The 21925-nt window shown below is 49.1% G+C and overlaps 1 protein-coding gene across 3 annotated transcripts in view; it reads right to left on the reverse strand.

The window, feature by feature from the left end:
* Positions 1 to 356: 356 nt before the first annotated feature.
* Positions 357 to 21925, reverse strand: part of snapc4 (small nuclear RNA activating complex, polypeptide 4) — a 44383-nt gene continuing 22814 nt past the window's right edge. For 2 of the 3 annotated variants that reach the window (XM_067969984.1, XM_067969986.1), the window contains 12 exons: positions 21525 to 21619; positions 20835 to 20929; positions 19113 to 19198; positions 17103 to 17570; positions 15955 to 16186; positions 15126 to 15196; positions 14281 to 14328; positions 13598 to 13625; positions 9610 to 11501; positions 4752 to 4878; positions 2551 to 2905; positions 357 to 444 (listed from right to left, as the gene is read on the reverse strand). In XM_067969984.1, coding sequence (XP_067826085.1) covers positions 4771 to 4878; positions 9610 to 11501; positions 13598 to 13625; positions 14281 to 14328; positions 15126 to 15196; positions 15955 to 16186; positions 17103 to 17570; positions 19113 to 19198; positions 20835 to 20929; positions 21525 to 21619 — 3123 coding nt within the window. In that variant the 3' untranslated portion in view covers positions 357 to 444; positions 2551 to 2905; positions 4752 to 4770. The remainder of the gene's footprint in view (positions 445 to 2550; positions 2906 to 4751; positions 4879 to 9609; positions 11502 to 13597; positions 13626 to 14280; positions 14329 to 15125; positions 15197 to 15954; positions 16187 to 17102; positions 17571 to 19112; positions 19199 to 20834; positions 20930 to 21524; positions 21620 to 21925) is intronic. The other variant, XM_067969985.1, reaches the window with a different exon arrangement.

Raw genomic sequence — 21925 nt, forward strand, 5'->3', positions numbered from 1 at the left:
CATTAATATGGGTTTGGTAGTGTTACTGGACCAATAACCTATCGAGAGTTCAAATCCAGAGAACTTGAATTCATGAAAAAAAATTCGGTAATAAAAAGCTCGCATCAGTGAAAGTGACCACAAAGCTGTCAGATTGTCTTAATCCTGTTCCTCCCAAGCCTACTACACTTACCTCATGTCTCAAATTACTCACACTGTATCCCAAAATATCATTTTCTGAAAGAAATCTATCTAATCTGCATTTGAGTGAATCAATACTATCTGCTCTCGCCGTCCCCCTAGGGAGTCTGTTGCATCGATGGACCAGGCACTCACTGAAATACTGTTTCTGTAGATTAGTTTTGAATTTACCTCCTTCAGGCGCAGGCTGTGTCCTCTGGTTCCACTGTTCTGGACAAGGTGAAACAGCTTGTGACGGTCGACATTATTAGTCCATTTAGAATCCTAGAAACAGCAATCATGTTACAGTGTACAGCTTTACTCTGTATCTAACCTTGTACCTGCCCTGGGAGTGTTTGATGGGACAGTGTAGAGGGAGCTTTACTCTGTATCTAACCTTGTACCTGCCCTGGGAGTGTTTGATGGGACAGTGTAGAGGGAGCTTTACTCTGTATCTAACCTGTATTGTACCTACCCTGGGAGTGTGTGATGGGACAGTGTAGAGGGAGCTTTACTCTGTATCTAACCCTGTATCTGCCCTGGGAGTGTTTGACGGGACAGTGTAGAGGGAGCTTTACTCTGTATCTAACCTTGTACCTGCCCTGGGAGTGTTTGATGGGACAGTGTAGAGGGAGCTTTACTCTGTATCTAACCTTGTACCTGCCCTGGGAGTGTTTGATGGGACAGTGTAGAGGGAGCTTTACTCTGTATCTAACCTGTATTGTACCTACCCTGGGAGTGTGTGATGGGACAGTGTAGAGGGAGCTTTACTCTGTATCTAACCCTGTATCTGCCCTGGGAGTGTTTGACGGGACAGTGTAGAGGGAGCTTTACTCTGTATCTAACCTTGTACCTGCCCTGGGAGTGTTTGATGGGACAGTGTAGAGGGAGCTTTACTCTGTTTTTAACCCGTACTGTACCTACCCTGGGAGCAACAGTGTTTGATTCCCTGCTCTGATATTGAAGACAAAAATTTAACACAAACTCTATCCGCCCCTTTCTCGTGTCTATACTATTTCTGGTCGCGCGCTATTAAGGGTGAGCATGAGATTACAGATAATGAACACGTGCCTTCCAGTTCTCCATTTCTGTTTAGATCATTTACCCTCACAGCCTGCTTCATTTTAACCCTTTGATTACTGAATTTATTGGATTTTTTTTTTGAGATCCCTGAACTGGGTACAAATGATCTGGATATCGAGCAGGTAAAGGTGTACTCTGCTTTGAAGGGAGAGGTCAGAGACCGTGAATCATATCTGGAGCAAACATCAAATAAAAGCCCAGCCATGACTCCTTCTGGAGTGGGCCTTCCCTCTTGGGAGGACAGGGACGGGGCTCGACTGTAACGCTCTGACCTCCTGCCACGAGGACAGGCACAGGCAGCAAAGCGAGGAACTGAATCCAGGGCGTGCAGGAGAAGACGGGGTGGGAGTGGGAGATAATTGGAGGGGGAAGGGAGTGGAAAATGCTGCACCAAGATTACACAACACACCAACTTTCTTTTATTTGCTGGGGTTTGAGAATTTAAAAAAAATAAATAAATCTTGGGATGTGGGCGCCGCTGGCAAGGCCGGCATTTATTGCCCATCCCTAATTGCCCTTGAGAAGGTGGTGGTGAGCCGCCTTCTTGAACCGCTGCAGTCCGTGTGGTGAAGGTTCTCCCACAGTGCTGTTAGGGAGGGAGTTCCAGGATTGTGACCCAGCGACGATGAAGGAACGAGCGATATATTTCCAGGTCAGGATGGTGAGTGACTTGGAGGTGATGGTGCTCCCATGTGCCTGCTGCCCTTGTCCTTCTAGGTGGTGGAGGTGGCAGGTGCTGTCGAAAAGAGAGTCAGTCAGTCAGGAGCTCCTGGCCACGAACAGGACTCAGTGGACTCCTGCTGGAAAGTGTATACAGCGGAATTAGAACAGGTTTGAGCTGCACTGTGATGCTCTCCCATGTCAAGTAGCCCACCGACACGCACTGAGTTTGCACATGAAGAATGGTTGGGTACCGGAGGGGAAGCCGGCACCTCCTACCGTAGGAAGAGTCAGGACCTGGCAGGAAGAGCACTGTCCATTCTCAACGGCGCTGAAGTGTCAGAACTGCCATCACTTCGAGGACCAGCTCCTTCTGCAGACTCCACTCCTTGGGGTGGGGGTGGGGGGGGGGGGTGGGGAGGAAGACCATGATCCTGCTGAGAAAATTCGTCACAATGTTTTGAAGAGCGGGAGGCTCGACGGTTAGTGGTATCTTGTGCCCTATTCCAATGTCCCATCTTAAGGCATCCAAGACACAGTGCCCACCTTTTGATCTCAAACCCCCTGCCCTCTCTGGATCACCGCTGGGTGGGTCCAACACAAACCACATATAATTTTTAAAAAAAAATTTATTTTTTAATAAAATACCTGCTGTATTCTGCCGCAGATATTACACAGAAAGGAACAATTGGGTGCAGGGAGCCGCAGAATTCTGCAGTCACCTCACACCGAAACTCCCTAAACATCAATCGTTTACAGCTCCCAAAACTAGGCCACAGGAACACAATGTCGCAGCTGCAGAAGGTTTTAAATAGTCAGTTTGAACATTAAATGTGTTTCCCTTCCCTCCAGTTGTTTGCATTGTATCCGCGTCAATCAATGCAGAGATTGAGTTGTTGGGGAGAGGCTCCTTCGTATTGTTCCTCACGTTCCACCCCGCAGTCTCCAAAAAATACACGTATCCCGAAGCGAAGGGAATCCATGAGCCCAGGGACCACCATTCCTGAAATTAAGAGAGTTTTCATTACATTTTGGCAGGGGAGAGTGAGAAAACTTCAGCAGAAGGTGAATATATAGAAACGCCGGGGGGGGGCACGGACACACAGCGACTGACCTTCTGTAATCTCTGCCTCCAGTGGGGACCTGCCAACTCTCGCTGGCTCCACTGTTGAGAACTTCATTTCTTCACTCGGTCTCACTGCCTCCTCCCATCTCAAATGGATTGACTGTATTTTTATTACTAAAGCTGTGTCCAAAACCTTTAGCTTCCTCCCACTAACTCAGTAAGGGGGGGGTGGGGGGAGGAGAGAGAGAGAGAGAGAGAGAGAGAGAGAGAGAGAGAGAGAGAGAGAGAGAGAGAGAGAGAGAGAAAAAAAAAAAGTGGGGGGGATCCAAACCAAGACCGATGTGCTCACCAGTATCAACTGTTCCATTCAAAGGTATTCTGGGAACAGGAAACAGCGGAGCGACTTAAACTGGCCAGTAAAGCAAAAATTACACACGGATTAACTCTAATCTCTAAGGATGAATTACTTGTCAGAATTTGACAATTCTTGTGATTATCTGGCAGCACCTACTGGCCAGTGTAGCTATCGGGCAAGGACTGGGCTCAGCTGTGATGCTCCCCATGTTCAAATAGCCCACTGACGCTCAGATTCTCTCCACCCCACACTGGGGACTAATCGCCCGCTGCATACTCTCTGCTTCTTGCTGCTGAGTTCGTGAATATCTGCCTGCTAAATTCTGCCACTACATCTGCCCCCTCAGGTGGAAGTAAAAGATCCCACGGCCACCGTTTTGAAGAGCGGGGGAGTTCTCCCCGGTGTCCTGCGGCCAATATTTATCCCTCAACTGACATCGCTAAAAAAGATTATCTGGTCACTACCTCATTGCTGTTTGTGGGATCTTGCTGTGTGTAAATTGGCTGCCGCGTTTCCTACATTACAACAGTGACTGCACTTCACAGAATCATAGAAAGGTTACAGCACGGAAGGAGGCCATTCGGCCCATCGAGTCCGTGCCGGCTCTGTGCGAAAGCAATCCAGCTAGTCCCACTCCCCCACCCTAGCCCCGCAAGTTTTTTCCTTTCAAGTACTTATCCAGTTTGCTTTTGAAGGCCACGATTGAATCTGCCTCCACCACCCCCTCAGGCAGTGCATTCCAGATCCTAACCACTCGCTGAGTAAAACATTTTTTCCTCATGTCACCTTTGGTTCTTTTGCCAATCACCGTAATCTATACCCTCTGGTTCTTGGCCCTTCCGCCAATGGGAACAGTTTCTCTCTATCTACTCTGTCTAGACCCTTCATGATTTTGAATGCCTCTATCACATCCCCTCAGAACCCCAGCTTCTCCAGTCTTTCCGCATAACTAAAGCCCCTCATCCCTGGAATTATTCTAGTAAAATCTCCTCTGCACCCTCTCTAAGGCCTTCACATCCTTTCTAAAGTGCGGTGCCCAGAACTGGACACAATACTCCAGGTTGTGGCCGAACCAGTGTTTTATAAAAGGTTCATCAAAAGTACTTTGGGCCATCCTGAGGTCGTGAAAGATGCTATATAAATGCAAGCTCTTTCTGTACGCCTTGCTCTCTCCTCAGTGCCTCCTTGAGTTTATATCATCTGCTACTGACTACACTAATCTCCTATTTCAGTACTAAGAACTTTACTGAGCAGATACAAGACACAAACCTCTCCCCTGGATTGTCAAGACTTGAACCAAACTCCAGCACATACGACACTAACTTAAACTGCAATCTTTTCCAACCACACACAAAGCCACAGAAATATTGCAACATTTTAAATCAGTTTCACACTCAGTCACCAGAATTTCTGCTGACAAGTAAATACCCGGTGCATCCTCTGGTTTTCAGGGCTTTTTCCTCAGACGACTGCTCCGTCTGGTCGGCATTTCCGTCCCACTCTCGGGGGCACCGGAAGGTTCTGGGGCAGTTTGATCTTCAACAATCGTTTCCTGCTAGATTAGAAATACAAAAAAAAAGGGTTTAAATACAGTGAAAATCACATGTGGGCCGAGAGCCACAGGGGGCAGTTCTTCACCTGATCCTCAACAGTAGCTATCCAACTGTGGGGGCATCACATCCAATCCTATCCTCAATGCTGATTTACCAGGAGTCACTGGACGTTGATCAGAAGCAGGAACACTGCTCGATTTAGTTCTTTCCCACAGCCCTGTAGCACAGAGGCCAATTGTGGCTCCAAATTGGCTGAAATAAGCCAACTCAGCACTGACCTGGGGCCTCTGTGGCCTGTGTGCATGGTTCAGTACCATACTGGACAGTTCAATGACCCACTGGAGTCACCTTGAACAGAAAGAGGAATTGTTTCAGCAGAGGATCAGAGTATTAATGGTGCTGGTGGAACATGGGAACAGGAGGAGGCCATTCAGCCCCTCAAGCCTGTTCCGCCATTCAATTAGATCATGGCTGATCTGTACCTTAACTCCATCTACCGGCCTTGGTTCCGTAATCCTTATACACACTTGCTTAACAAAAATCTATCAATCTGAGTTTTGAAATTGTCAATTGACCCCCAGCCTCAACAGCTTTTTGGGGGAAAGAGTGTTCCAAATTCCCACTCTCCTTTGTCTGAAGTGCTTCCTGACATCACCCCGGAATGGCCTAGCTCTAATTTTAAGGTTATGCCTCAGCTGGAGTATTGTGTTCAATTCTGGGCACCGCACTTTAGGAAGGATGTGAAGGCCTTGGAGAGGGTGCAGAGGAGATTTACTAGAACGGTACCAGGGATGAGGGGCTTGAGTTATGTGGAGAGATTGTAGAAGCTGGGATTGTTCTGCTTAGAACAGAGAAGGTTAAGGGAAGATTTAACAGAGGTGTTCAAAATCATGAAGGGTTTTGATAGAGTAAATAAGGAGAAACTCTTTCCAGTGGCAGAAGGGTCGGTAACCAGAGGACACAGATTGAAGGTGATTGGCAAAAGAGCCAGAGGCAGCATGAGGAAACGTTTTTTTATGCAGTGAGTTCTGATCTGGAACGTGCTGCCTGAAAGGGCGGTGGAAGCAGACTCAATAATAACTTTCAAAAGGGAATTGGATAAATACTTGAAGGGAAAAAAATTTAAGGCTATGGGGAGTGGGACTAATTGGATAGCTCTCCCAAAGAGCCAGCACAGACACAATAGGCTGAATGGCCCCCTTCTGTGCTGTATGAGTCTATGATTCATCCGGTTGCTCAACTCCACTAACTTGCAGCCAATAAACAGCTGAATCTAGGGGTCAGATGTGTCAAACAGTGAAGATTTATAGATAGTTTCATGCTGTGGTCTTGGATCCAAGAATTGGTTTGAGGCTGGCCCAAAAAGCTCGACAGCCAACACACACAGGCGCCTTTCAAACCATTGGAATGGGCTGGATTCAAATCAAACTCGGAAACACCCGTGATCACTACCCGATTGCACCAGTTAGTTCCCCTCCCTCATTCGAACCCCAACCCGTCCCCAGGTGCCCTTCCATGCTCCCCCTGTCCCCCAATCACACCTTGTAACCAGTGCAGCGTTCGAGCAGAACGCACCCTGGATCGGACAGAACACTTCCAGCTCCCTCCCACCCACTCTGCTCTGGGCTTTGATCATCAGGAAATCAAACGTTTGTTCAACACATAACTAACATTTTTTTCTTCCCACTTCCTTTTCTAAAAAGCCACTGTGACAAAAGAAAGAAAAGGGCCAGGACTTCCCTTATTCCTAGTGTCAGCCTCGATTACTGGCAGTCTCTCCCACTGCCTGGTCTTATTTAACTCTTTACTCATTTATCTTTTCTCAAATTACAAGTCACTGCTTGTTGAGGTGAATTGCCCGCATTTGAGGTTCGATCCCCCACAAGCCACTTCTTTTTTGGGATGGTGGGGTGCAAGTGTTCACTCTCCCGCGTTAAACACTGGTACGGGAGTGTAGTGGTTATGTTACTGGACCAGTAATCCACAGAACGAGAGTTCAAATCTCCACCATGGCAGTCTAAAAAAATCTGGAAAAGTGACCGTGAAGCTGTCGGGTTGTTGTAAAAACCCAACGGGTTCACTAATGCCCTTTAGGGAAGGAAACATAAGAACATAATAAATAGGAGCAGGAGTAAACCAATCGGCCCCTCGAACCTGCTCCGCCATTCAATAAGATCATGGCTGATCTGATCCTAACCTCAAATCTAAATTCATGTCCAATTTCCTGCCCACTTCACATAACCCCTAATTCCCTTTACTTCTAGGAAACTGTCTGTTTCTGTTTTAAATTTATTCAATGATGTAGCTTCCACAGCTTCCTGGGGCAGCAAATTCCACAGACCTACTACCCTCTGAGTGAAGAAGTTTCTCCTCATCTCAGTTTTGAAAGAGCAGCCCCTTATTCTAAGATTATGCCCCCTAGTTCTAGTTTCACCCATCCTTGGGAACATCCTTACCGCATCCACCCGATCAAGCCCCTTCACAATCTTATATGTTTCAATAAGATCGCCTCTCATTCTTCTGAACGCCAATGAGTAGAGTCCCAATCTACTCAACCTCTCCTCATATGTCCACCCCCTTATCCCCGGGATTAGCCGAGTGAACCTTCTTTGTACTGCCTCGAGAGCAAGTATGTCTTTTCTTAAGTATGGACACCAAAACTGTATGCAGTATTCCAGGTGCAGTCTCACCAATACCTTATATAACTGCAGCAATACCTCCGTTTTTATATTCTATCCCCCTAGCAATAAAAGCCAACATTCCGTTGGCCTTCTTGATCACCTGCTGCACCTGCATACTAACTTTTTGATTTTCTTGCACTAGGACCCCTAGATCCCTTTGTACTGCAGTACTTTCCAGTTTCTCGCCATTAAGATAATAACTTGCTCTTTGATTTTTCCTGCCAAAGTGCATTTTCCAATATTGTATTGCATCTGCCAAATCTCCACCCACTCACCCAGCCTGTCTATATCCCACTGTAGGTTTTTTATGTCCTCTTCACTCTCTACTTTCCCTCCCATCTTTGTATCATCTGCAAACTTTGATATGTTACACTCGGTCCCCTCCTCCAAATCATTAATATAGATTGTAAAGAGTTGGGGACCCAGCACCGACCCCTGCAGAACACCACTGACTACTGGTTGCCAGTCCGAGAATGTACCATTTATCCCAACTCTCTGCTTCCTGTTAGATAACCAATCCTCCACCCATGCCAGAATATTACCCCCAATCCAGTGATTCTTTATCTTGAGCAATAATCTTTTATGTGGCACCTTGTCGAATGCCTTCTGGAAGTCTAAATACACTACGTCCACTGGTTCCCCTTTATCCACCCTGTACGTTATGTCCTCAAAGAACTCAAGCAAATTTGTCAGACATGGCTTCCCCTTCATAAAGCCAGGGTGACTTTGTCCTATTAAATTATGCTTATCCAAATGTTCCACTACTGTCTCCTTAATAATAGACTCCAAAATTTTACCCACCACAGATGTTAGGCTAACTGGTCTATAATTTCCAGCCTTCTGCCCATTACCCTTTTTAAATAAGGCTGTTACATTAGCAGTTTTCCAATCTGCCGGGACCTTTGCTGAGTCCAGAGAATTTTGGAAAATTATTACCAAAGCATCCACAATCCCTACTGCCACTTCCCTCAAGACCCTCGGATGTAAGCCATCAGGTCCAGGGGATTTATCCGCCTTGAGTCCCATTATTTTACTGAGTACCAATTCCTTAGTGATTTTAATCGTATTTAGCTCCTCCCCCCTTAGAGCCCCCTGTTTGTCCAGTGTTGGGATATTCTTAGTGTCCTCTACCGTAAAGACTGAAACAAAATATTTGTTCAGCATTTTTGCCATCTCCATGTTTCCCACCATTAATTTCCCGGTCTCATCCTCTAAGGGACCTACGTTTGCCTTAGCCACCCTTTTTCTTTTTATATAACTGTAGAAACTCTTGCTATCTGTTTTTATATTTTTTGCTAATTTATTTTCATAATCGATCTTCCCTTTCTTAATCAATCCTTTAGTCACTTTTTGCTGTCTTTTGAAGACTTCCCAATCTTCTATCCTCCCACTAAGTTTGGCTACCTTATATGTCCTTGTTTTTAGTTGGATACCATCCTTAATTTCTTTACTTTGCCACGGATGGCTGTCATTTCTTTTACACCCTTTTTTCCTCAGAAACCTGCCGTCCTTACCCGGTCTGGGCCTGTATGTGACTCCAGTCCCTCGTGGTTGACTCTGAAGTGGCCTAGCGAGCTCCTCAGTTGTATCAAACCGCTAGAAAGTCCACCACCACCACCAGCATCTCAGGGAAACTCAGGGATGGGCAATAAACGCCGGCTTTGCCAGTAACGCCCACATCCCGAGAATGAATAAAACAAAACACTTTACAAAGGACTAGATACTCAATCCATGAGGCAGTAAATTGGAGTCACAAAGTTGGCCTCTATGCCCTAGAGAGGGAGGGGGAGGAAGGAGGAGAGGGGGATGAATAGGGGAAAAAGAACCCCACTCTGGTGGAATAATGTGCGTGTGTGGACCAGAGGTGAGGACGGGATCGGGACTAGCCTGGGCAAGTGGACAATTGCCACTCGCTGGCTACACAATGAAACATGGCGATGTGGGCGAGGGACTGCAGGGAGACTAGCAGGAGGACTCAACACCTTTCGAACAGAGGGAGGGAAGGAAACAAAGGACAGCAGAGTTCAGGAACATGTCTGCTTTCTCACTCACCAGGCTGCCCGCCAAGTTACAGTCAAACGACAGATCAGTAAAGGAGATTTCAAAGGGCTGGTTTAACTCTCTGTTGGCCACTTCATCCGTGTCACACTGCTCCTCCGATCCTTCACTGTCTTCCATGCTCTCGCCATCTGTTTCTGTACAGTCCTCGTAATCGCTTTCATCCGCAGACTCCTGGCCAAGGGCTCCCGTCGACTGGCCCACTGTGGTCCGAGTCCCCCTCGGTGGCAGTGTGGCTAGGAACGCAGGCAGCGTAAAGGCGGAGAGGAATCGGGCCTTCAGGAGCTGGTGGGCAGGGTTGTTCTGCAGGTGATCACCCACCAGGGCCCTGGCTGTCTCGAGCCTCGCCTTAGGGTCAGTCGCCTCTCTCCCGTCAGCTGGCATGAAGCCTGACAGGTTCCTCTCCAGGACCTTCTTGTGCAATAGGAGGTTTGAGAAGGCTCTCAAAGTCGAGGCAAATGGCGGCAAGTAGGGTAGAGTGGTGGGCAGGCCTGGCACGTGGATGCCACCTTCCCCGTGTAGCCAGTCTTTCATTACTGCTTCTTGCTCGTGAGACAGGAGCTTAAAGTCGATGGAACTTTTGTCGGACTGCGATCTTGCTGTGGGCGGATAGGTTCTCTCATGTTGGGCCAAGCTGCCGGGTTTTATACCCTGATTGGTGCTCAAACACCCGGCACCTGGAACCACCTCGGACCACGTAACCAGCCATGAACCTGCGGCTCCCTGGTTAAGGTTCACAGTCCGCGGAGGAGCGGAGACGGTGGGGTCGACACGGTTGGCCACTGGCTGTTGGATGGCTCCCAGCACGGGAAGACATGGGGTCAGCGACCCAGCATCGGATCGAGCCGGGGGGGCAGGCGCTTGTATTTGCCGAATCTGGAGTGAACTGGACAAGGGTGGGGTTGACGAACAGACTGCCGGTGAGGGGGAAGTCAATGGCAGCGTTGGCGCCGGTTTAGCGCCGGAGGTGGTGGGCACCGACTCGATCGGGCAGTCGACCGCTGACTGAGCACTCAAATTGGCCTCGCCGCTGGCAGGGATAGAGCCGGCCGGTGCCTGAACCGTGGTGCCGCTCGCTCCTCCAAGAGGTACCACGGAAATGACCGCGGCGCCGGCTTGGTTTGAAGAATGGGGAGCCACCTGGCCGGCCAGAGACCGGTTGTTTGATTTTGGTTGGCCTGCGTGCGTGGCTGGAGGTATACACAGCAAACCCTGGGGGGTGAGAACAGCCATGACGGGCATGGTGGAGTTGGGGAGCATCAGTGGCACCAGCACACCCTTGGGCTGAGGGGCTGGGGCTGGGGCTATCCGCTGTAACCGCTGTGCCCGGGGGTTGGCTGTGCCAGGCTTAACGGGAGCTACATTCATGTTAGAGGACGCCGGCTGGAGGTTTCTCGTTGGTTTCGCCGTGGCTGCCGGCTGGATCTGGCTGCACTGTGGTGGCGGTGGTGGAGTCGCTTCTGGTTCCTCTGCTGCCGCGAGCTGGCTCGACACCAGCACCCGTTTGGACCGTCGGACTGCAGAGGGGGCCACAGGCTTCACGTCCCTCCTCGACGCCCTGGTGTGAATCGGCGAAGTTGGGTGGGTTTGTTCAGACTCTCGGGGTGCAGGACCGACGGGACCCTCACTGGGCGATGCCGCCGGTTGTGCCAGCACCGCCTGCTGGATAATCAACTGCCGGGGGGCGCCCAGCAATCGGAGCGCGGTGACCCTTCGCTTCTCGGCCAGCATCTCCTGGACGGTTCTCGGTTTGACTGTCGGAGGTTCACTGGAGAGCTTAAACCGATTGATTTCCATGGTCCGCCCGTTCCCTATGCTGATGATGTTGTCTTTCACTTTGCGCAGGTAAGGGCCTCGTCTCACCTTCCCACCAGGCTGCTTGTTTTCTAGGGGGAGAAAAAATAAAGACAATCGAGAACGAAACAAGAAAGGAGAAATTGTTTAGGTTATGAGAAGTTAAAACCACAATTAAACTATTAGAATCATTTAACCTTACAACACAGGAGGCTATTCGGCCCAACATGCTCATGCTAGCTCTTTGAAAGAGCTAGCCAATTAGTCCCACTCCCCTCTCTTTCCCCAAAGCCCTGCAAATTTTTCCCCTTTTGAAAATTACTATTGAATCTGCTTCCACCGCCCTTTCAGGCAGCACATTCCAGATCATAACTCACTGCGCAAAAAAATTTCTCCTCATCTTCCCTCTGACTCTTTTGCCAATTAGTTTAAATCTGTGTCCTCTGGGTACGGACCCTCCTTGCCAGTAGAAAGAGTTTCTCCTTATTTACTCTATCAAAACCCCTTCATGATTTTGAACACCTCTATTAAATCTCCTCTTAATCTTCTCTCTGCTCTAAGGTGAACAATCCCAACTTCTCCAGTCTCTCCACATAACTGAAGTCCCACGTCCTTGGTACCAGTCTAGTAAATCTCCTCTGCACACTCTTCCCCCCACACCCCCCGGAGTTGCCCGTCTTCAATTTATCCGTTGGTAAATGCTATGGACCGATCACAACGACCAGGTTTTGCAAGATGACCTCAGTTAGGGGAGGGGTGAGGTCGCGACAATTGGCCGCTGCATCCCAGGGCGAGGGAGGGAGAAACCTCGTCACGTCAGCGTCCTGCTACTTATTACTATCAAAAGGTGTCGGCCGTGGCTCAGTGGGCAGCACTCTCTCCTCCGGGTCAGAAGGTCATGGGTTCAAGTCCCACTCCAGAGACTTGAGCCCATAATCCAGGCTGACACTCCCAGTGCAGTACTGAGAGAATGCTGCACTGTCGGAGGTGCCGTCTTTCAGATAAGACGTTAAACCGAGGCCACATCTGCCCTCCCAGGTGGATGAAAAAGATCACACGGCCACTATTTTGAAGATGAGCGGGGGGGGGGGGGGGGGGGGGAGGTGGGGATCTCCCTGCGGCCAATATTTATCCCTCAACCATCACCACTAATCTGGTCATTTATCACATTGGCACTATTTCGAAGAGCAAGGGAGTTCTCCCCAGTATTCTGACCAATATTTATCCCTCCACCAACAGATCATCTGGTCATCATCTCATTCCTGTTTGTGGGATCTTGCTGTGCGCAAGTTGGCTGCCGTGTTCCCTACATTACGACACTTCATTGGCTGTAAAGCGCTTTGGGATGTCCCGAGGTCGTGAAAGGCGCTATATAAATGCAAGTTCATTCTTTCTTTTACGAACATATGAAAATGACGGGCAGGAAAAGACCAGCTGGTCCATCAAGCCTGCCCCACACTGTGATGGCCGAAGTAACGTGAGCAGCCCCTTCCTAAATTCTTCCCCCGCCCCCCAATCACCTCTGCCCTGGAGAGGCAAAAAAGGAGGAAAACTCCAGGGCCATTAAGAGGGAAAAATACCCTGGAAAATTCCTCTCCGGCCCCCCCTCAGGCAATCAAAAGCAGGTCAGGAGATCACACTGACCAGTGGCAGCTGAGTTAAAGTGCATGCCTGTGGACATCAAGCAAGGAGAGGGCTGGGCTTGGCCATGGCGGGGGTCTATCGTTAAATATCCCGGTAGCATGCACTGTCTCAAAGAGGTAGAGACCCTCTGCAAATATGAATAGGTTTCTGGGGGGTGGGGCGGAAAAAGAGAAAAAGGGCCACTGCCCCAAGATAACATTCAACTACCCAAAGGAAAGCTGTGGGTTCATTGCAGGGCAGGATGTGTTAGTGTTTACAGCAACAACAAATCTGAAGACTTTGCGGATCCCCATTTGAAAATAATACACCTGGGATCGCACCTGAAGAATGGCCATTCGGGGGGAGGGGTAGCAGGGGCCTGCGAGTATCCAGGGACCCACAGTCCAGTGACAGTCAGAAGAGGAGCAGCCCACCTGGTTGGAGCCAGGTGCCCTGGTTTTGGTGGGGGGGGGAAACAATAGGCATATCTATTAAAATCCCACAGGTATATACAGTAAAGAGTTGGCTTGGGCTCATAGATGTTGTTCAAAAAATGATACCGTACCTGAAGACCTTTGAGCATCCCGGTTCATCTACAAGAGACAAGAAAGCACATGGTGAGGGCTGACTGATAATTCACACTTTCCCCAAACACAGTAGTCCTGTTCAAAGTAAGCTACACAACACAAGCAGAATCCCATTAGTACAGAGAGGAGATTTACGGACAATTACTGTTAAAAGAAAAAGACCCACTGAAATCCACTAAACTATTACTGAAAAATCGCACACTCGGGTCAACCAGTAGACGAGTGCTGGCGGGCTATTTGACTGTGTGAGGCGTCTCAGCCGCGACAAAAGTTCATTTTCCAGCAGGAGTCACTGGACGGCCCTCCGGTGAGGGAGGGGCCTCTGGCTCATTTCAACCCCCCCCCCCCTTCCCGCCAGCCCAGGGTCACTGAAGCCAACTGCGACCCCCAATAGCCCTGGCCGAGATCATCCAGTACAGGGACAGAATGTGGGACTCTCTCAGTCGCCATGGCTCAGCTATACTCCTGAATCACTTGGTTTGGATCTTACTCGGGACCCGACACTTGCCCCAGCACAAAACCTCCTCCTCCTGCTCCTCCCCCCACCCCCCAAACACATGCCCAAGGATCAAATCTCCCTCCCCCAACACGTGCACTCCAGCACCAAGCTGTCTCTTAGCCAAGTTGCTGTGACGAGTTCCAGTGATCTCAGTCTTATTACCTTGTCTCTTATGATCTTCATGCAGCCTTCTTTGTCAATCTGGAGCACCTAGACCAACACAAAAGGCAGAATTAGTGTCCTTCCTGTTCAAAGTGCCAACTCCTGCTGGCCACTCGTACCCATATTGCACACCAGTATAAACAGGCTATTCAAGTGTGGTAGGCATCACAGCTAAGCCTGCTCATTGGATGTCCACATGCATTCACCTCCAGCAGGGGCCATTGGGTGACCACAGCACGAGCCGGGGTTGATTTTTTTTGTATTTAGGCCAAATGCAGTCCCGCTATTTATCAGCGAAGAGTGGGAACCAAAGCAGAGTCTTCCTGGTCTGAAAGATAAAGTCTGCCCTTACCAACGGGATCATCGGGGAACCCGCCTCACTTGACTTTAACCAACAAGAATGAGCTTTAGACTCGGGGCAAGAAACATCAAATTTAAAGTAAAAGAAAAGAATCCAAATTTGTTTTTTAAATATACTTTTTTGGGCTGAATTTTAGGCCCAATGCTGTCCCATCAAACACTCCCAGGGCAGGTACAGCACGGGTTAGATACAGAGTAAAGCTCCCTCTACACTGTCCCATCAAACACTCCCAGGGCAGGTACAAGGTTAGATACAGAGTAAAGCTCCCTCTACATTGTCCCATCAAATACTTCCTGGAAAGGAATGGGAGCTGTCCCAAACTCATGACATGTAGACAGCTGCCAGACAGACAGTGGAAATTTTCATCCAGTCTGTCTCACCTGGTCCCAAACCCAGGCTCCTGGGCATTAAAATTCAGTGTCTGACCCACTATACTGCCCAGCCCAGGTATGCGCTTCTTTTAAAAAGAAACAGAAAATCTTACCTGTATCAATAGTGTGAACACAGGCGTACTGCTTAAACCAGTCGCCTCCAGTCTCTCACGTAGAATGTCAACTGGATAGGAGAGAAGGAAACAGCTTCAGGAAATGATATTAAGTCCTACTGCACCCGTGGTCCTTACACCAGGTGTATGGCTTCCCATTTAGATATTAACCGTCTGTGTACATAAATCTCTGTACGGCTCCATTGAACTGCAGGACTGTACTGCAAGAGCTGCGTCTCCCTCACTGCCAGCTAGACTTATTTTATCGCCCCCCCCACCCCTGCTTCAAGACAATGCCTCGAGGTTAAAAGAACAAACGCTGGAAATACAAAGTTGGCTCCAACGGTACGTGAAGAGAGAAAAGCCGGATTAACTTTTCTGGTGTAAACGCCAATCAGAATTCACCCGAAGCGTACACAGATCTCTCTCTCACGTTCCGACAAACCCGCTGTGTATTTCCAGCAATTCCTGTTTTCGTTCTACTAGATCGCCTGTGAAGTTACTCAGGGTAGGTCAGGTACCACACAGCTCAATATTATTCTGCTGCTAAAGGAGACCTGTGCCTGCTCCTTTAAGACAGTAAAGTCACATTGCGGTGAGTAAACACAGCCCGAGTTCAGCTATAAGCCAAGGCACAGCAGGTCAGGCAACATCTGCAGAGAGGCAGCTGGCGTTAATGTTTCATGTCGATCACCTCTCGTCAGTGTTCTGATGAATGGTCATCGCCCTGAAACCTTAAACCTACCTTCCTCTACAAAAAGACAAATCTCTCGACACACAGCCCCCGAGATTCCCATGCCAAGAGCTGTCGTTGAATTTTGCCTCTCACCTTCCCTCTGACTGACTGGCCTCGCTGCGGTCCAGCGGCTCATCTCCACAAGCAGTCTCTTGTCCAGGCTCTTCTCGGAAAGGCTCGCTGAGCAGGCCCTGCGTTTCGCCTTCTTCCGCTCCCCTCGAGTTTGCGGGGGCTCCTGCAAGACTTCATCCCCCTCCGCCGGGCACGGGACAGGTTCAGAAGGTGTGTCTGACTCCGGTGCTCCCGCTTGTGTGGCCGATTCTCTCTGCAAAAAAAAAAGGAACGGAGTACAGAAAACTACTGGAGATCTTTACAAAGCAGCTTTCTCCACACCCACCGCTCTCCAGCCAAGCAAGCAGGCTGCTCACAGGCTTCCTGGCACGCTCCTCCCCAACCAGCCTGGGGCAGGTGTAGGTCAACTCTTCCTGAATAGTAGCCTCACCTGGCTTCTGAGGCCTGAACCAGTAACCCAGAGAACGAGAGTTCAAATCCCACCATCGCAGTTTGAGAATTTGAATTCAGTTTAAATTCAGTAAAAGTGACCATGAAGCTGTTGGATTATCATAGAAACACGAATGGTTCACTAATGTTCTTTAGGGAAGGAAACCTGCCGTCCTTACCCGGTCTGGGCCTATGTGTGACTCCAGTCCCACACCAACGTGGTGGACTCTTAACTGCCCTCTGAAGTGACATAGCAAGACACTCAGTTGTATCAAAGCCGTCCAGTTTTTTAAAAACTGAACTCAAATTGTCAAAACTGCCCACGGTGGGGTTTGAACTCCCGTTCTCTGGATTACTAGTCCAGTAACACAACCCCTACTACCACTGTATCCACACTCTCACTCTCCAGGTTGAATGTCACACAAGGAGACGAGCCCGAGTGAGCTTATTAACCCACCGAGCACTGAAAACATTATTTTGGGGGAAGAGGAGGAGGTAAAAGAGGAGACTGACCCAGAACGCCAGTCTTAATTTCACCTCTCCCAAATCATCAGCGTTATTAGCAAACATTATCCCTCCAGGCAACCATTAACATTCAAAATAACAGGATCCATTTTATATAATTGAAAGAAATACACAACACATGAACAGGATGTATAGTAAAAAAAAACTGTTGAGAATAATTTAAGAACAAAGTAAGTTTGGAAAGTGTCCCAACTTCCTTCCGTGAGGTCACTCACCTCTTTCAGCCTCTCTCCCTGTTCGCTCACACTTGGGACAACACTCTTCCAAATCTTACTAGATTTCGGCCGTCCGAAATTGTTCTGACCTTCGACCTTCCAACTGCCCTTGAGCTGCCCCGTTGCAGTTTTGCTACCCTGGCAGTCTCCAGGTTTCTCACCCGGAGCCGCCGCCTCGTTCTCCACAACTGGGACCCAGCGGTCCACGTCCAACACGATCGACTCGGCCGGCTTCCTCCGTCTCACTCTCCGTTTCTTTCGTTCCAATTCCTGAGCTTCTTCTGGATCCTCCTGCTGCTGCTGCTGCTCCTCCTCCTCCTCCTCCTCCTCTTCCTCCTGGAACTTTACATCCTCCTCCTCGGAACTCTCCTCAGAACTCTCCTCCGTGCTGCTTTCCCATTTCATTTTAACGCTTCTCCTCCTCCTCCTCCTCCTCCTCCGACCCTTAGTCTTGTCCTTTTTGTAGCACTGAAAGTAAAATGATTGATTGTTTAAATATCCAGTGTTCGAAAAGAAAGGACTTGCATTTATATAGTGCCTTTCACAAGCTCAGGACGCCCAAAAGCCAACAAAGTACTTTTGAAGCGTAGTCACGGTTGTATCTCTACGAGAGCGAAACTGATCGAACTCATGAACTATTCATGAATTTCATTCTGTATCAGGCATGGCTCAGTGGGCAGCACTCTCGCCTCGAGTCAGAAGGTCGTGGGTTCAAGTCCCACTCCAGTGATTTGAACACAAAATCTAGGCTGACACTCCCAGTGCAGTACCGAGGGAGCACTGCACTGTCAGAGGTGCCGTCTTTCGGATGAGATGTTAAACCGAGGCCCCGGCTGCCCCCTCAGGTGGACATAAAAGATCCTACAGCACTATTTCGAAGAGCAGGGGAGTTCTCCCCGTCTTCTGGCCAATATTTATCTCAACCAACATGTAAAAACAGATTTATCTAGTCATTGTCACATTATTGTTTGTGGGACCTTGCTGTGGGCAAATTGGCTTCGAAAGTACTTCATTGACTATAAAGCACTTTGGGAAGTCCGGAGGTCATGAAAGGCGCTATAAAAATGCGAGTCTTTTTCAACGTGGGGGTTTCTCATCAAATCTCACTGCTGACCGATAAACGTACACATACATATTTAAAATATGGCCCAGCTCTGCCAGCCGTGCAGCTGCTATCAGCTTTGTGTAGAGCCAGACCTAGAGGTCTTTGGTTGGTACCTAGTTAGTACTGAGCTGATCTTAGCCCGGTCTCAGTGTTGCTGGGGCGATTTTGGGGGTGGGGGGGGGGGGGGGGGGGGGGGGTGTAGAATATCACTACACAGTAATCAAAATGCAGGAACCCTGGCTGTTTGCACCACCCCCTCCTAACCCAGGGGTGCCTGGGCCAATTGTAGCCCAATTACCCCCACCGTAGCTGACATCAGCTAACTCAGCACAGACGAAGGATTGAATGAGACCCTCTGGGCTGTATGGGTCGATACAAGTGTAGGTGGTTCATTCATCCACTGGGTCAATGGCAAGGTGTAATGAGCAGAGGACCATTTCAGGAAACGATCGACCATTACTTGGGAATGGAGACTTCCATTAATCTGAGACCCCCAACAACAGAAGAGCAGTGCCCAGATGTTCATCACAATAGGAACAGTCTACTACAACAACTTGCATTTATACAGCGCCTTGAACGTAGTAAAACGTCCTAAGGCACTTCACAGGAGCATAAATCAGTCAAAATTTGACACCGAGCCACATAAGGGGATATTAAGACAGCTTGGTCAAAGAGGTAGGTTTTAGGGAGTGCCTTAAAGGAGGAGAGAGAGGTGGAGAGGTTTAGGGAGGGAATTCTAGAGCTTAGGGCCTATGCAGCTAAAGGCACGGCCGCCGATGGTGGGGCAAAGAAAATCCGGAACATCATTACGGTACACCGTTAGAGACGCGAAGGATTTCACTACAAGCTAACTTTCAGTACACTAACTGCAAAGAGATCCCACTGTGTACAGACGCACTTCTTACCCGAAGGCCTGCTATACATTTCCATTTGCTGAGACACTGAGTTTCCGTTCTGACCGACAGCTCTGCAGCAATCTTGGACCACTTACCTGCAAAAATAAAGAGACATTCAAAGCGCTGAGTCCATGCATGGGATTACAGTACCATATAATAAACCAGCACCGTGAGCCCCATAGTGCAGTGCCTCAAGCAGTAGTCACTCGGGCATGTGTTGGCTGTACCATTCCTGCCCCCCCCCCCTCTCTCTTTCCCCGTGAGACTTGCTGCTCCACAGTTTGAGCATTCAGGGCAGTCACAATTTCAGGAAGCGTCTCCAGCCCTAAGTTACTGAGCTGGAGTAACAGCGGGAGATATTCTGGTCACATTTGGGTGGTTGGGGTTCCTGGAACACCATTGGGGCCCTGTTTGTGCTTTCCCAGTTATTGAGCAGCTGCAGACCGATCAACCCTCATATTTTGAGCGAGACTTTTGAAACCGGGTGATCAGTTTCAATGCCGTCGCTGTGGTTACTATTCAAAGTCCTCCGTAGCCGTGCCTAATTCCTCCGGCCATCGATGTCCACATGCGCCCTCCACTCCTCCATTAGAGGTCCCCCTTTGGGGTCACTATGCAGTTGCTCTTTGTACCACCCTCCGCTTTACCACCTCCCTCCCTGATTTCAAAAAGCCCTTTTCTTCAACCTCGTCCCATCTGCCCTAAAACCATCCCCCACACTCTCAGCACCCACCGTTCTCCCCCCACCTCGTGAAGTGTTTTCATGAATCCACCAGCGCACGGGGACAGCGGCAGAAATGGAGGTTGTTGCCGTTTTCAGCACCCAGAGAATGTTCAGCGACTTTAGTCTTTCATTCACTTTATTTTGCTGTTCAATGCTAGAAATTGTTTATTTGGTGTCTTACCTGTGGGCAGGTTTGAACCAGTAGCAGGCAAACTTCTTGAGGATGTGACTCGAGATAGAGTTAATACTAGATTAGGGAGATATGGGTGAATTAAGAACTGCCAGAACAGGAATTGTTAAAGGCAAGTCGTGTCTGACAAATTAAAGAGTTTGTTGAGGATTTAATGGAGCGTGGTGATAAAGGACATGCAGGAGATCTTGTATGTTGGGTTCGCTACTTTAGGGAGGATACCGAAGAGATTCTCTAGGACACCAGTGGTGAGGGAGCTTTACTTACAAGGAACGGGGGCTCGTTTCAATAGAACAGATCTGATGGAGGTATTTAAAATGAGGTTTTGAGAAAAAACGATTGGCACTGGTTGGTGAGTTATTAACTCGTGGGCATAAATTTAAGATCGCCAAAAAAAAAAATGGAGGTTAGGAGAATTCTTAAAAATAAAAGCAAAGGGTTGTTAAGACGTGGAATGCCTGACCAGGTACAGCCGGGGAAGCAGAATATATAACAGCTTTTAAAAGAGAAATGGATAAATATTTGAAGAAAAATTAAAAAGGGTGTAGGGAAACGGCAGGGGCCGGAGACTAAATGATTCGCTCGATCAGACGCACGATGGGCTGAATGGCCTCCCCTCCGTGCCATAAATTCTTCAATTCTATTCTACGGGTTCCCGATAGCTATATAGTGACCTCTGCATGAGAGGACCAGGTTCCGCTGTCAGCCATTGGCAGTTGAATAAGGGGCCAACTGGGCGAGGTACAGTTTGGGGGGGCTGCACACACCTGTACCTGAGCGAGTCACTACTTTAGGACGTGCGGGTCTCATCTCTTACCAACTCCATGCTTCTCTATCAGCGCTTTGAGATCTCGCTCTTCCTCTGGTGTCCATTTTCCTCTCCGCACCGTACGATTTAAGCCATTCAGGAACCTGTAAAAGATTGAAGGTAGTCACGGCCTGGCCTGCAACTTCGGTCCGCGAGGCCCTGCCCCCATGATTTGCCGCCATCCTTTGTTTAAAATCGACCACAACTGGTTAACACAACGTCTGTCCCCCCTCCCGGGCCCAACCAGGACAGTTTGTCTCACCCACCACCAGTCAATCACAGGGCCAGTTTCAACTGGCGAAAGGGACAGCCCAGCGTGTAACCAAGCTGCAGGCTCGGGAGGGCTGAGGTTTGATCCCAGATCCGTGTGGAGATTATTGATCTCAACCCGATTGGCAACGAAGGACACGCCATCAGCTCCAATGCCCCAGACTTGGGGGAAGAAGCTGGGGGAGGGCCTGACGAGAGGAGGAAGCTTCAGTGCCATGTACTGCTCCCAATCTCCATTTGGTGACCCCAATTGGAAAGTGCACGTGGATGTTGGGTGGGGGGAAACCGGCTCTAGGCTCCTAGGCATGTCGAACACAGTCAGATAACCTGCTGAGACCCTCAGGGTAGCGATCAGAAGCTGTGACATGAGCCCCGATTTCCCTCCCGCCCTGGCTTTGAGATTCTAAATGCAGCTCTGCAAAAACAGACCTGCCTCTGCACTGAACATCGACCCTCCCAGGAACGCCCTCCTGGATCTTGAACCAGTCACGGGTTCCGTATTTCGCCACTGCCTTCAGGAGGAGCTGGAAAACAAAAGAACCAGAATATTACCCCACAGAAGCAGCCCAATCGGCCCAAGTCTGTGCAGTTGTTTTTCCTCCATGAACCAGCCAGGCTAATCCCACTCTCCCCCCTCGCTCCCCACACCCTTTAATATCCCACCCAGTCTAATCCCACTCTCCCCCTCACTCCCCGTACCCTTTAATATCCCACCCAGTCTAATCCCACTCTCCCCCTCACTCCCCATACCCTTTAATATCCCACCCAGTCTAATCCGACTCTCCTGCTCACTCCCCATACCTTTTAACATGTCTTATTTTCAAGCAACC

This window comes from Heptranchias perlo, chromosome 31 (genome assembly GCF_035084215.1).
Source record: "Heptranchias perlo isolate sHepPer1 chromosome 31, sHepPer1.hap1, whole genome shotgun sequence".
NCBI classification, from domain to species: domain Eukaryota; kingdom Metazoa; phylum Chordata; class Chondrichthyes; order Hexanchiformes; family Hexanchidae; genus Heptranchias; species Heptranchias perlo.